This window comes from Mus caroli, chromosome 19, assembly GCF_900094665.2.
Source record: "Mus caroli chromosome 19, CAROLI_EIJ_v1.1, whole genome shotgun sequence".
Lineage (NCBI taxonomy): Eukaryota > Metazoa > Chordata > Mammalia > Rodentia > Muridae > Mus > Mus caroli.
This window is the reverse complement of record NC_034588.1, coordinates 4,159,500-4,173,197: the sequence shown is the minus strand read 5'-3', so window position 1 is coordinate 4,173,197 and position 13,698 is coordinate 4,159,500. Positions and strand designations below refer to the sequence as shown.

At 41.5% G+C, this 13,698-nt stretch overlaps 1 protein-coding gene across 3 annotated transcripts in view; it reads left to right on the top strand.

Annotated features, from left to right (window-relative positions):
* Window positions 1-1,803: 1,803 nt before the first annotated feature.
* Window positions 1,804-13,698, top strand: part of Rtn3 (reticulon 3) — a 62,309-nt gene continuing 50,414 nt past the window's right edge. For 2 of the 3 annotated variants that reach the window (XM_029472296.1, XM_029472295.1), the window contains exon 1: window positions 1,804-2,150. In XM_029472296.1, coding sequence (XP_029328156.1) covers window positions 2,006-2,150 — 145 coding nt within the window. In that variant the 5' untranslated portion in view covers window positions 1,804-2,005. The remainder of the gene's footprint in view (window positions 2,151-13,698) is intronic. The other variant, XM_021151198.2, reaches the window with a different exon arrangement.

Genomic DNA, 13,698 nt, shown 5'->3' with positions numbered 1-13,698 from the left:
TGGGCTGGGCCCTCTCCCATTGATTACTAATTAAGAAAAATATCCTTTAGGCTTGCTCACTACCTGATCTTATGGAGTCATTTTCTTTTTCTTTTCTTTTTTTTTTTTAAGATTTATTTATTTTATTTATATGAGTACACTGTAACAGTCTTCAAACACACACCAGAAGAGTACATCAGATCCCAGTACAGATGGTTGTGAGCCACCATGTGGTTGCTGGGATTTGAACTCAGGACCTCTGGAAGAGCAGCAATCAGTGCTCTTAACCACTGAACCATCTCACCAGCCCTGGAGTCTTTTTTTTTTTTCCAGAGACAGGGTTTCTCTGTGTAGCCCTGGCTGTTCTGGAACTCACTCTGTAGACCAGGCTGGCCTTGAACTCAGAAATCCGCCTTCCTCTACCTCCCAAGTGCTGGGACCACTGCCTGGCTGGAGTCATTTTCTTAATCATGGTTCCGTCTTCTTAGAATTCAAGGTAACAGAACTATCCAGCATGCCTGACTTTAACATAGACTTTAAGAAAAAAATACTTAAGCATTCACCAAAATAAGTAATTAGATTCCTGATTACTGGCATACAGTTCCCTTTGCCATCGTTCGCTGGCACTCAACAGCATCGGGGACAGTTTGCTGCACTATCAATTGATGCCTGCCGTTGAGTGACAGAGTAAGATATTTTCCAGAGTCATTTTGGGAAATATCCTGGGTGGTTTTCAGAACACTGCAACAACCAGGATGCTATCTGAGCTTTATTTGACCTTGAAAAACTGTCTAGGACAGATGCGGTCCACAGCTTGTTCCCCATCTGCAGCAGCCTGCTTGCCTAGCTCTCGCTCCGTGAGTTAGCATCTTTACAGAATTTGCTGAATCTGCAATTGCACTTTGGGTCATAGATTGCTACTTAACATCAAATCCCACAGCTTTATCATCATTATGTACTTAAAATTTTAAAAACAAAATTTGACATAAATTGATGTTCAGTTTCAAATGTCATTTTTGGGGGGACTCATCTTAGGACATGAATAAAATTCAGTATTATGAGTATCTGTGCCTCATTTTTAATACCTCATTTCATGTCCACTCCACTCCCCCAGTCCCAACCAAGACGTTTTCTCCTGGTTTTTCTTTCCTCGGCAGCTTCTTTTTTATTTTCCAAAGTATGTTTTTTGTAGCTCAGAACATACTCAGAGAAAAGACAACCTGAAGCCTCTTTGGGAAGAAAAACAAGATAAAAATATGAAGCCAATTCTGTGCCTGCATTGCAATGTGATTGGAATGAGTAATAGTTTCTCATTCTGTTTAGCATCTTTCTCCACCTATCAAACATGGGACTGTACCATACCTGCCTCGGTGGGGCGATATTACGACACGACCAGATAATTCAAAAAGAATATTACAGAGTGTGGGGGGGTCTCTAAATATTGTACTCTTTGGAGTCACAGGCTGGTACGCATCAGGCAAAGACATCAATTAGGATTTATAATAAAAAATATTTGTAGCTTATGAAGGCATAAAGAAACAATCTGCCAGCTAGAAAACATTCATATAAACAAGAGGAAGGTGGGGAGACTGGGCACGGTTAATCTGTAGCAGGGGCTGCAGTGGCGGGCGGGTTCTAGCGCTTAGCCACGCCCCTTACGTCAGGCTTTCCCCCATCCCCCCATCCCCTACCCCTCACCCCCGAGAGGCCTGCCCCACCCGCGGGCCCAGTCACTCTGGGTCCTTTCCTGCAGGAGCGCAGAGGGACAGTTCTTGCGCCTGCGCATTGCGTCGCTGCGCGCCTCCGAGGCCGCCGCCCGCGCGCTCAGGCTCTTTGTGCGCATGCGCGCTCGTACTCCTCCTCTCCCTGCGGAGCACGGCTGAGTCAGTCAGTCTGTCGGAGTCAGTCTTCGGAACAGGCGACGCCGGGAACTTCGGAGAGCCAGCTGCTGGATTATTCTGTGTCCCCTCCCACTCTCCCGCCCTACGTCTCTCTTCATCCTTCTCCCGCCCTTGCTCGTGCAGCCATGGCGGAGTCGTCAGCGGCCACTCAGTCCCCGTCAGTCTCCTCGTCGTCCTCCGGGGCCGAGCCGTCAGCTCTCGGCGGCGGCGGCGGGAGCCCTGGAGCCTGCCCCGCCCTGGGGGCGAAGAGCTGCGGCTCCTCGTGTGCGGGTGAGGCGCGCGGGGGGCTCGGTCCCTGGGGAGCGCGAGCTACTGGGTCTCCGGGAAGGGGCGAGCGACCTGTCCGGGCCGTGGGCGGCTTTAGTCTCTTGGCGGGCATTTGAGGAACAGGCTAAGGGGGAGGGGAGCGAAAGACCGAGGTGAGGAAATAACGGGGTGTGAAGAAAACAGGTTGGGGGCGGGGTGGTGAACTAGAGTGGGCGTTGACGCTGACCCCCTGCAAGGGAGGGCACCCGCAGTGGGGTGAAACGGAGAAAGGCTGTGTGCACGCAATGGATCGAGTGCTAGAGGCCCGAGAGCCCTAGGGTGGGTCGCGGGGTGGGGGTGACTTAGAGAAGGATTAGCGAGCCTCAGGGGATTGTGACAGGTGGGAGGTAGGAGAAATGAAGTCGCTAGGATTTTGAGAGGGGTGGTGGTGGAAAAGGTGGCGTTGCAGGTTTGCAGACCGATTGACACAATCTTAAATGGGTGATACAGCCTTCCAGAAAAAAAAATTTTTTTTTTTCGCCAGAAGGATCAGGAAGTTATATTACTGTTTTTGGCTAAACTGAATGCCAGATTTTTTTTTTTTTTCTGAGACTCTGAGGTAGATGAGGCGTGATGAAAATAGCATGGGAAGATTTGGGAGGGAGCTGCTGATAGTCCAAGATGGATCCTTGGCTGCATCTGCAACACAGCCGGCTCTTCACCGGTGGTGCATCGTGGGGGTGGGGACACGCAGTCAGTTGCTATATTCTAGAAGATAATAAATAAATAGTCTTGCCAAGCCATCACCATGTTTTGATTTCTTGTTTTCGATGGCCTATTCTCAATAGCAGCATAACAAAAGGGAACGATTGCTGCAGGGGAAAGAATTCAGACAAAGCCTGGGCTGCTTGAACCCCCTTCTCTCTTGTGTATGAAAAGACTAGGAGAGACGCTGCCGGCCTCCTTTAGTTTCTTTTGTATACAAGTCTGCCTGCTGGTGGGAGCTGACTAGCAAGCTCCACTCAGATCAGAGAGATCTGCAGTGCAGATGCCTTCTTGAGGAAAAATATGCACCACTGGCAGGTGGTGGTTCTTAAAAGAACTGAGTCTTTGGCGAAAAATTCGGTTTGTCAAAGGAAGGATTTTAAGAGGTTTAGAAAATGCTTTATTGACTCCAGTGCAGTCTTGAATTATGAACACAATATTCCTGATCTTAGCATTAAATATATTCTCTCATGTTTCCTAATACTGGCCTTCCACCTGTCTGAGAGCTTTGGTGTCCTGCAGAATTCTCCAGTGTGGTAATGGCCATTTGGATAAATGGTATAAATGGGAGGAAGTTTTCTGCAGATAAAGGGAATGAGGCAGCATATTTTGTACCCTGGTTCTGTTCAAACCACCAGCATTTCTCTTCCAAATTTTTGCATTTTGGGCTAATTTCCAGATGAACGTGGCTTTTCTACAACTTAGTGACTTGGCTTTAATCACTGCTTACTGTTTGGTTGGGCCTAGTCCTAATTTCCAAAGGTTTCAGAAGTTGGCCTTTTGTGCTGAAGATCAAATGTTAAGTATTGAGGAGTCAGTCTAGCTATCACTCAGAGAATTAAATTTTTAGCTATGGTTGTGATCAAATAGTGAAAAAAAATTTTTTAATACAAAGTAGCCCAGGCTAGCCTTGAATGCAAGATGATTCTGCCTCAACCTCCATGGGAACTACAGGTGCATGCCACCACACCCATCACGAATCAACATTTTTATTCTTTTAATGCACTGTCAGAGGGATCGGCTCCCTTGGTGTGCCAGAGGAATGCAAGTATGTACTGCCACCCTGTGAATTTTATATTAGCAGTACTGATATATTAACATGCAGTATTTTTGTTTAGCTTGTGTTTCTGGTATCATTCCCTCATGTCACATGCCACATTGTCACAGTTTTATTATTGCAATTTCCCTGTGTTTTTTAATAAAGAGTCGTCTTCTGGAATTCATTACACATCCTAGCAGGCTTTGAAATCTCTCCTATCTCATCATCTCAAATCCTGAGATAATAGCTGTGAGCCACTGTGCCAAGCTACCTTACTTGGGATGTTGTTGTTGTTAACATAACTCTTTGTTTCGTTTGTTTCAATTTTTTTTGAGAGAGAGAGACAAAGCCAAAACAAAAAGAGGTAGCCCTGTGTAGCCCTGGCTGACCTGAAACTGGCTCTGTAGACCTGGCTAGTCTGGAACTCAGAGATCCACCTGTCTGTGCCTTCTGAGTGCTGGGGTTAAAGGTGTGTGCCACCACCACTGCCTTTTAAAATACCCCTTTTGGTAGTGGGAAAGATTCTAAAATGGGGCATTTTGCTAACAGAAAAATTTATATCTTGAAATAGTATTCTGTGTAGATGTGTTTGCCTTGTACTTTCCTAACAGTATAAATCGCCTAGTATAACCATTTTTCTTAATTTTTGTATAAAATTGCTTCTGTGACATCAACTGTAGACATTTTGTCACTGTTGACTCGGAGGGTTTTGTTTTTGTTTTGTTTTCTTTGTCTTACAGTGTTATAGATGGAATCTAGGGCCATTTTGCTGCTAGGTAAACTTCTGAGACACATCCCTAGCCCACTATTGGCACTTGAAACAGTGTCTATCTGTAACTACAGAAGTACTCAATGGGTTTTTGTTGAATGATTCATCAGGTTTACAAGCTGAAAAGGAATACCTGAAATACACGCTAAATGTCCTATCATAAACTACTGCTCATTGTTAATTAACTGATTATCAGAAAGTAGTAATAGGGGTGCTGGCAAGATGGCTCAGTGGGTAAGAGCGCTGACTGCTCTTCCAAAGGTCCTGAGTTCAAATCCCAGCAACCACATGGTGGCTCACAACCATCCTTAATGAGATCTGACACGTACTCTTCAGAGCCAGCTACAGTGTACTTATGTAAATAAATCTTTAAAAACAAAAAAAAAGAAAAAGAAAAGAAAGTAGTAATAGTTCAGTAGCCCCAGTGGATTCTTGTTGGTCAAGTGACTACTTGAATATAAAAGTCTGTCCGTTGTCGTATGGGGTAGCAAGATGTCCCAGTGGGTAGGACACTTGCAGTTAAGCCTAACAACCTGAGTTAGAACTCTTGGACCCACATGATAAAAGAAGAAAATTGACTCCCACCATTGTTCTGACCTCCGTAATAAGCACAACTCTCTGTCTCCCACTTAAGTTAAAAAAAAAAAAAAAAAGTCCTATGTCCTGGTGGATTACATTTATATTCTAAACTAAACATATTATTTTAAAAGCTGAGCAGGTTGGGAAGGCAGAGGCAGGTAGATCTCTTGAGTTGGAGGCCAGCCTGGTTACAGAGTAAGTTCTGGGACGGCCATGGCTACACAGAGAAATTCTGTCTCAAACAAACAAACAAATCATTTTTTAAAAAGCTGGGTTTGGTAGCATATATCTTCAACCTCAGCACTCAGGATGCAGAGGCAGATGGATCTCTAAGTTAAGAGGCCAGCCTGCTCTATATAGAAAGCTTCAGACCAGTCAAGGCTTCATAATGAGGTACTGTCTCCAAAAAGCAACAACAGAAAACAAAGAGTCTTCATAAAGGTATTCCAATAGAGCTGAATGGGTACCTATCACCTCTGTATTTCTGACACTGAGGCAGGAGGTTCACCAGTCTGAGAAACCCTGCCTCAAAACCAAAAATACTGCAGGGAAGTCACCATTCCCCTTCTTCCATGCTTCCCTCTCTCAGAGAAGATGCTCAAGGTTTGGCAAGAGGAAAATAAGATGTATTTTATTATTCTAAAATTTAACACATTTTAAATGATCCCTAAAAATTCTGCTGTGGTTGTCAGGTCCTGATTACATGGAAATGCTAATCAGCAGATCATATGAGCTGTGGTTGTAGGAAAAACATGCAAACATTGCTGTCAGTCTTACTTCGTGTTCTTTACTAAGTTCAATTTTGACTGACCTGTCCAGTAAGTTTAGAAATAGTGATTTCTTTAGAAACAAGTAACAGCACTCTGTAGCCCAGTGTGGCAGGTGTTAAAGCAATAGTAAACTGTGCTACTCTGAGAGAAGGAGAGGGCCAGGATGCTTTCCTAGATTTCCTCCTTTGAAGGAGATGAGAGTTTCAGAGGCAGACATTTGAGGGTAAGGTTTAAAAAAAAAAAAAAAAAGGGCAGAAATATGTAATATTCTTTACAGAGTAAGAATTGCCCTATACCTATTTTGTCTGAATTTATTTTGTTTTATGTTTATGGTTGTTTGCTTGAGTGTGTGTGTGTGTACCACATGTGTGTCTAGTGTCCTTACAGGCCACACATCAGGTTGCTGATGGTCAGGGAGTGGACTCACAATTATGAACCACCATGTAGGTGCCAGGACTAGAATCCAGTCCTCTGGGAAGACATCCAGTGCTCTTAATTGATGGCCTATCTCTTCAGCACTATGTTTGAATTTTAAATATGGTTTTAATACTTATAACATTGAAATTTTACAATTTGCCAAAGACTAACTACTTTTATGAAAATCATGATGTCAAAATAAAGCTACATTTTACTTCATGATACTTGCTCAAACAATAGCAATGGGCAATTGAAAAATATTTTGCTGTAACTATTTCTTTTGTCTCTCTCTAAACTTAGTTCTGTGTTCTATTCATGGCCTCATTTCATGCTTTGTTCTAACAGTCAGTCAAACATTAACTATGTAATTTGGATTTACCGTATTAACCCTTAAATTACAAGGATCCTACCACTTGTTTTTATTAATGTCAGTATTACATTCATTCCTGACTATATCCATGGTAGCATCATACATTTACCAACAAACATGTGAGCACCAAAAATTACCTGATTTCAATTCTGGCTAACTCTTTTTAATTAATGATTAAATTTTATTTGTTTAAGACAGGGGATTGGAACTGGAGAGATGGCTCAGAGGTTAAGAGCAATGGCTGCTTTTCCAGAGGTCCTGAGTTCAATTCCCAGCAACCACATAGTGGCTCATAACCATCTGAAATGAGATCTGGTGCCCTCTTCTGGCTTGCAGGCATACATACAGGCAGGCCACTGCATACATAATACATAAATCTAAAAAAGAAAAAAAGACAAAGGGCTTCACTGGTTAGCCTTGGCTGGCCTAGAACTCACTCTGTAGATCAGACAGACCATGCTTGAACTTGCAGAGATCCTCCTACCTCTGTCTCTGGAGTGCTGGGATTAAAGGCGAGTGCCTTTTGGGTCTCTCTCTCTCTCTCTTCAGTAGTTATTTTAAGTGCATTGGGCTTTTGCCTGCATGTGTGTCTGTAGAGTGTGTCGGACCTTGAAACTGGAATCACGGATAGTTGTGAGCTGTTATGTTGGTCTGGGAATTGAACCTAGGCCCTCTCCCGCCAGTGTTCTTAACCACCGAAAGACGCCTCCAGCCCTTGCGTTTATCTCTAATAATTGCTGTTGTGCAAATTCTGTGCCTTAGTTTCCTCTTCATAAAAATGATAGTAATAGTTATGAAAATTAAGCACACATACTTTGCCTATAGTGAATGTTAGCAAGTAATAGTGATTAATGTGAAGGGCTAAAGTACACATCATCTGTATGAACTAGATGCTTTTGTTTTGTGTCCTTGAAAGCAAACTACTTCAAACTAGTTCAAAATATTTATTAACAATATTTGATGCATTGGACAGTTACAAATTATCTACACGTAGAATAGTAATTGAATTACAGGTGAAAAATCCTACTCTTCCTTAACAATAAAAGAAAATTGGTGATGTTGTTTTTTCCACTAGTACTGAAGTGTGAATATAGGGCCTGGCCTATATGGTTGACATGAAGTTCACCAATGAGCTATGTATTCCCAGCCACTCTTTTAAATACATATTTAAATTTTTTTAATTATGTGTATGTGTGTAGGTATGTGTATATACAAGTGCAGGTTCCTAGAGAAGCCAGAGGTGTCAGATTCCCCCTGGAACTAGAATTACAAGTGGTTGTGAGCCATCCAGTATGAATTCTGGGAACTGAACCCCAGTCTTCTGTAAAAGCTGTATCTTCTTAACTGCTGAGCCATCTATCCAGACATCTATTCATTTAAAAAAAAACAGTTTTAATAATTCTAGGCTTGGTGGTGCTCATTGTTAATTCCAGCACTTATAGTCAGGCAATTTTCTGTGAATTCAAGGTTAACCTGATCTATATATCAGGTTCTAGCCTGCCAAAGCTATTTTGAGAAACCCTATCTCAAAAACAAAAAAAATAAGGAGGGGGGCAACTTGTTTCCTAGGTGGCTTGGCATAACATTAGTATGTGTTAAGTATTTTTGTACCCTTCTGGCCATAGTAAATATAATTATGATACATTATAAAATGCTTGCCACAGCAGATGTGTTTAAGAGAAACACCTATTTACTCAATTTGTTTTGTTTTTGTTTTTCAAGACAGGGTTTCCTTGTAGCCCTGGCTGGCCTAGAACTTGCTCTTTAGACTAGTCTGTCCCTAGAACTCAGATTCACCTACTTCTGCTGCCCAAGTGCTGGAATTAAAGGCGTGAGCCAGCACTGTCCAGCGACTTGATTTTATTTGTGGATGCACCTTAACTCTAACTTGAGGTCACCAGGTGATTATTTACATAGTTTAAGGTAAGAATTCTAGTGTTTTTATTTTGTTGCTGTTCATTTATTCTTTGCACTGCTTTTGTGTTGAACCCTTTTTGCCTTTTAGTATTTTAAAGATGGTCTGAAAATAGTAGCAGGAAAATGTTGCTTTATTAAATTCTTCTGTGAGGAAACTGTTCTTATAATGTCAGTCATCTATTCTACTCAGGTGACTGTTGCAAGCACTTGTAAGGTGAAGTTTGGTAATGAATGAATTGTGACGTGTTGTTAGAGGAAAGAGGAAATTAAGTTTATCAGTTCTGTTTGAGCCAAGCATTATTTCTCTTGAAAGACATTTCTCTTTAAAGTAGTGATAGTCCTAGAACAAGCATTTCCTAGTTCTTGGCAGAATTACATTGTCTCCAAATAAGTGTTATGTTTGTTTGTTTGTTTGTTTGTTTGTTTTTTCCTGCCGGGCGTGGTGTGGCACGCCTTTAATCCCAGCACTTGGGAGGCAGAGGCAGGAGGATTTCTGAGTTCGAGGCCAGCCTGATCTACAAAGTGAGTTCCAGGACAGCCAGAGCTACACAGAGAAACCCTGTCTCGAAAAACCAAATAAACAAACAAACAAAACCTTTCTGGCTAGTGGAGGTGGCACACATCTTTAATCCTAGTACTTGGAGGTAAAGGTTGGTGGACTTCTGTGAGTACAAGGCCAACTGGGGCTATATACGGAGACCTTGTTTCAAAAAAAGAAAGGATGTTGCCTTAAAAATTGCCTAACAGTTATTGAGTATAATTCTACAGTTGTTTCAATTATGGCTTATTGTAGATGTTTTGAAAGACATGAGCATGCTAACTCTGCTTAAGTTATAACATTATTGCTTCTGATTGCATCATGGAAGTCTTTTTACTGTGTATCTGTAACTTACAGAAGCCAATGGCTCTCCTATTGCAGCTCCAGGGAGAGCCACCGCTGCTGCTGCTGCTGCTGCTGCTACCTCACTATACTCCTGGCTGTTCTGAACTCTCTGTGTATACCATGCTGGCCTTGAGTTTATAGATATCCACCTGCCTCTGCCTCCCACGTGCTAGGATTAAAGGCGTGTGTTACCACACCTGGCTCAGAGAGAACTTTTTTGATTGCTATGTAAGATTTTCACTCAGGGAAGGTTAGTCATTAGCAGGTGGACCATTTTAATGGTAGTTTTTTGTTGGTGATTTTTGTTTTTGTTTTTAATTTCAAAGAATATTCTTACCTCTTTTCTGAAATCAACTGACTTAATATTCCTGTAAAAACATCTTTGAAACATAACCAGGAGGGATACATGTGGGTTCTTGGCATTCATCATTAGCAGCTCTTCCTTCAGGATACATGGAAAGGTATTCTGGAAAACCTCTTAAGCAAAATTAATACATAATCTTTTTGTTCTGTTACGGCAAAGTTTTTCAACAATGGGCACTGATTTTGTACATCTTATTTTTAGTCAAGGTCTCACCAAGTTGCCCAGGCTGTTCTTGAACTCACTTGTGGCAGAGGCTGTTCTCAAACCTTCATTCCACAAGCAGCTGGGATTACAGGTGTGTGGCAACCCGGGCTGGTAATAATTTTGATACATTAATATTTGCCTATTGGTTTAAGTCATGCCCACATATAATAATTAAACGGCTGAGCATATTAAGGCTCTTTCTATTGCTATTCCTTTGGAGGCTATATTCAATAGAAGGAAGACTTGTATTGTTTATCTGTGAGTTGAGAACACACCCTAGGTGGAGACACAGGCTCAGAGAAATTAAGCCATGCCACAAAGTTAGCAATAGTTAAGTTAGGAGACTGGCTAGCATCAAGGAGTTTAAGGCTCAGATCTCTTTCACATAAACATATATACTGCCTCTATGGTTAGAATTTGAAGCAGCTTATACTAAAAATACTCCACAGTCACCCAACCAAGCAAACAAAGAAAAAATACAATAGTCAGTGTTAGCTATAGATAAATAAATAAAAAGCTCAACCTGCTGGTTTAGGGCTGGCAAAGTGGATCAGTAAAAGTGCTTGCCACAAAGCTTGATGATTTGAGTTCCATACCTGGGACTCACATAGTAGAAAGAAGGAAGTGACTTAAGTGCCTGGTGCACACAAACCCCTAGACCCACATTAGGCACCAATATGTTGTGGAAATTAACTAAATCCGACCTGGGGTTTCATTTAGTTCCCAGATAAAAATAACACACAACCTTTATATTTACAATAAGCCTTAAGCAGCACAACAAATGAGCAGATACCTACCCTCTGTATTATTAGAACCTACTTTCCTGTTGATAATCCTAAATTATTACTTACTACTTACTATTACTTCATCTGGACTGCTCTTAACTCCAATTGGTCAGCCCTCAAGTGTATGTTCTTGCCGCCTAACCTATGGCAACTTCTTCTTTCTCCTGCACCTTCCTTTCCTTGCCTTCTTTCTTCCTTTCTTTCTTTCTTTCTTTCTTTCTTTCTTTCTTTCTTTCTTTTTCCTCCTCCAAACCCAAGCCTGAGAAACCTAAACCCTACCTATGTCTCTTTTGCCCAGCTATTGGCATCTTTATTTACCAATTAGAAATAACTTGGGGCCATGGTCTACATGTAGAATCTCCTCTCTGGGACAACCAAATCGTGGGAGCCTACACTTAGCATTACAATAGATAATAAAAGACCAAACTCAATAAATAAGTAAAAATTTATTTATATATATATATGTGTGTGTGTACACACACACACACAACATGCATGTACATACATATTGAGGGAGTTGTATTTTGTTTTTGTGTTCCTAAAACTCTTTGAAGACTAGGCTAGCCTCAGATTTACAGAGTTTCACCTTTCTCTGCCTCCTGAATGTTGAGATTAAAAGAATGCTCACCACACCTGACAAGTAATACATTGTTTAAGAAAAACCTGGACTGGTGAGATGGCTTAACACAGCAGTCCTCCATCTTCCTAATGCTGTAACTCTTTAAAACAGTTCTTCAAGTTGTGATGACCTCAGACTATAAAATTATTTTCATTGCAACTTCATAACTATAATTCTGCTACTGCTAGGAATTGTGATGTAAATACCTGTTTTTGGATGGTCTTAGGTGACCCTTATGAAAGAGTCATTGTAACTCCAGAGTGTTCTCCACCTACAGGTTGAGAACCACTGGTTTAACAGGTAAAGGTACTTAATAACAAACCCATTGTCATAGTCGGGTCCCCAGAACCCATGTGGTAGAAACAACCAACTCCTGCAAGTTGTCCAACCTCCACACTTACGTGTTCGTGATTTGGATGTTGGATGGAGAGCAGAACTGTCCTGGAGAAACTTAGCAAACAGCCTAAGTTAGGCTTTCATCACCACTGCAAATCTTACTAGTACTAATCCTTCAAAGGTTAAGATAACCCTTCATCTCTGTGGTATTCTTGCTCTAAACCCATCATTTCAATCCAACCAGAAAGAAAAAAAAGTCAGACCTTAATTGGAAGATATTCTGTAAAAATGTATTGATTGGTATTCCTCAAAACTGTCAAGATCACCTTGACTCCTGTTTTCCTTCCTCCTGCACTTTTTTTGTTTTTTTGTTTGTTTTTTGTGGTCCTCCTCCAAACCCAAGCCTGGGGAATTTACAATAATCAATGTTAACAATATAGATAAATAAAATAAAAGGCCAACCTGCTGGGGAGATGACTCAGTTGGGTACAAGCACAGGAACTAGAGTCCAGATCCCTATCATTCAAGTAAAAGATGGGTTTGGCACACATTTCTGTAACCCCAGCATCTGGGAGGAAGCAGCTTTGTAGACAAGCAGATCCTGGGGTTCCTTGGAGGAAAAATAGTGGAGAACAGAGGAAGATACCTGATGTCTGCTTCTGGCCCCACAACCGTGCCTATGGGCAGGTATACCTCGAATTTGCACATTTACACATACCAACACCACACACACACACATTAAAGATCATAAAGCCAGAAAAGTCTGAGAAGCTGTCATCTTCTGCAAGTTAAAGGAGTGATAACAGCAGTATGTGATGATACCCTGCACGTCTCTGAGGCTGGTGAAAGGGCATTGGTCTGGGAATGTAGCTCAGTTGGTAAAATGCTTGGCTAGGATGACAAAGCCCTGTCTGTGTTCAGTCCCCAGCACCATATAAACCAGTAGTTGTGACACATGCCTATAATCCCAGCACTTGAGAGGCTGAGTCAGGAGGATTACTAGTTTGAATCTAGTCTTAACATACTGATTTCCGAACTAAACCAAGTCCCAGGCTAACCTGAGATGCACAGTGAGATCCTGTTCTAAACCTTGAAAGAGACAGAATATAAGCTATCCCTTGTGTTCATTACTGGCATTGAGTCCTTCAGTTTTTTTCTTTTCCTTCTTTGCTTCCTTTCTTTTTTATTTTTCCTCCTTCTCTTTCTAAACAAGGTCACATTGTGTCATCCTGGTTGGCCTCAAACTTAACAGTGATTTGCCTATTTCTGCTTTCCAGCATTACAGGTGTGTACCATTATCATTTCCTCCGTTATCTTTATTATTTCTCTAGTTTCTAGCATCCAATCAGGAGATTCCAAGTTGTCTTCATTCTGCCTTGATAAAGTAGTTATTGTCTTGGGTTTTTGTTTTTGTTTTTTTGTTTTTGTTTTTTTTTTTTTGGTACTGGAATTACAGGTATGTACTATCTTGTGTCTGACTTATGCAGGAGATTTCCAATTTAGATCTGAGTTCTTCTTCTTAAAACATGTGTGAAAATTGGGTATGGTGCACATGGTTGGGATTCCAACACTCTCAGAAGATGCATAGTGGGGCCTAGCAAACACAGGAGTGGATGCTCACAGTCAGCTATTGGATGTATCACAGGGCTCCCAATCAAGAAGCTAGAGAAAGTACCCAAGGAGCTAAAGGGATCTGCAACCCTATAGTTGGAACAACATTATGAACTAACCAGTACCCCGGAGCTCTTGTCTCTA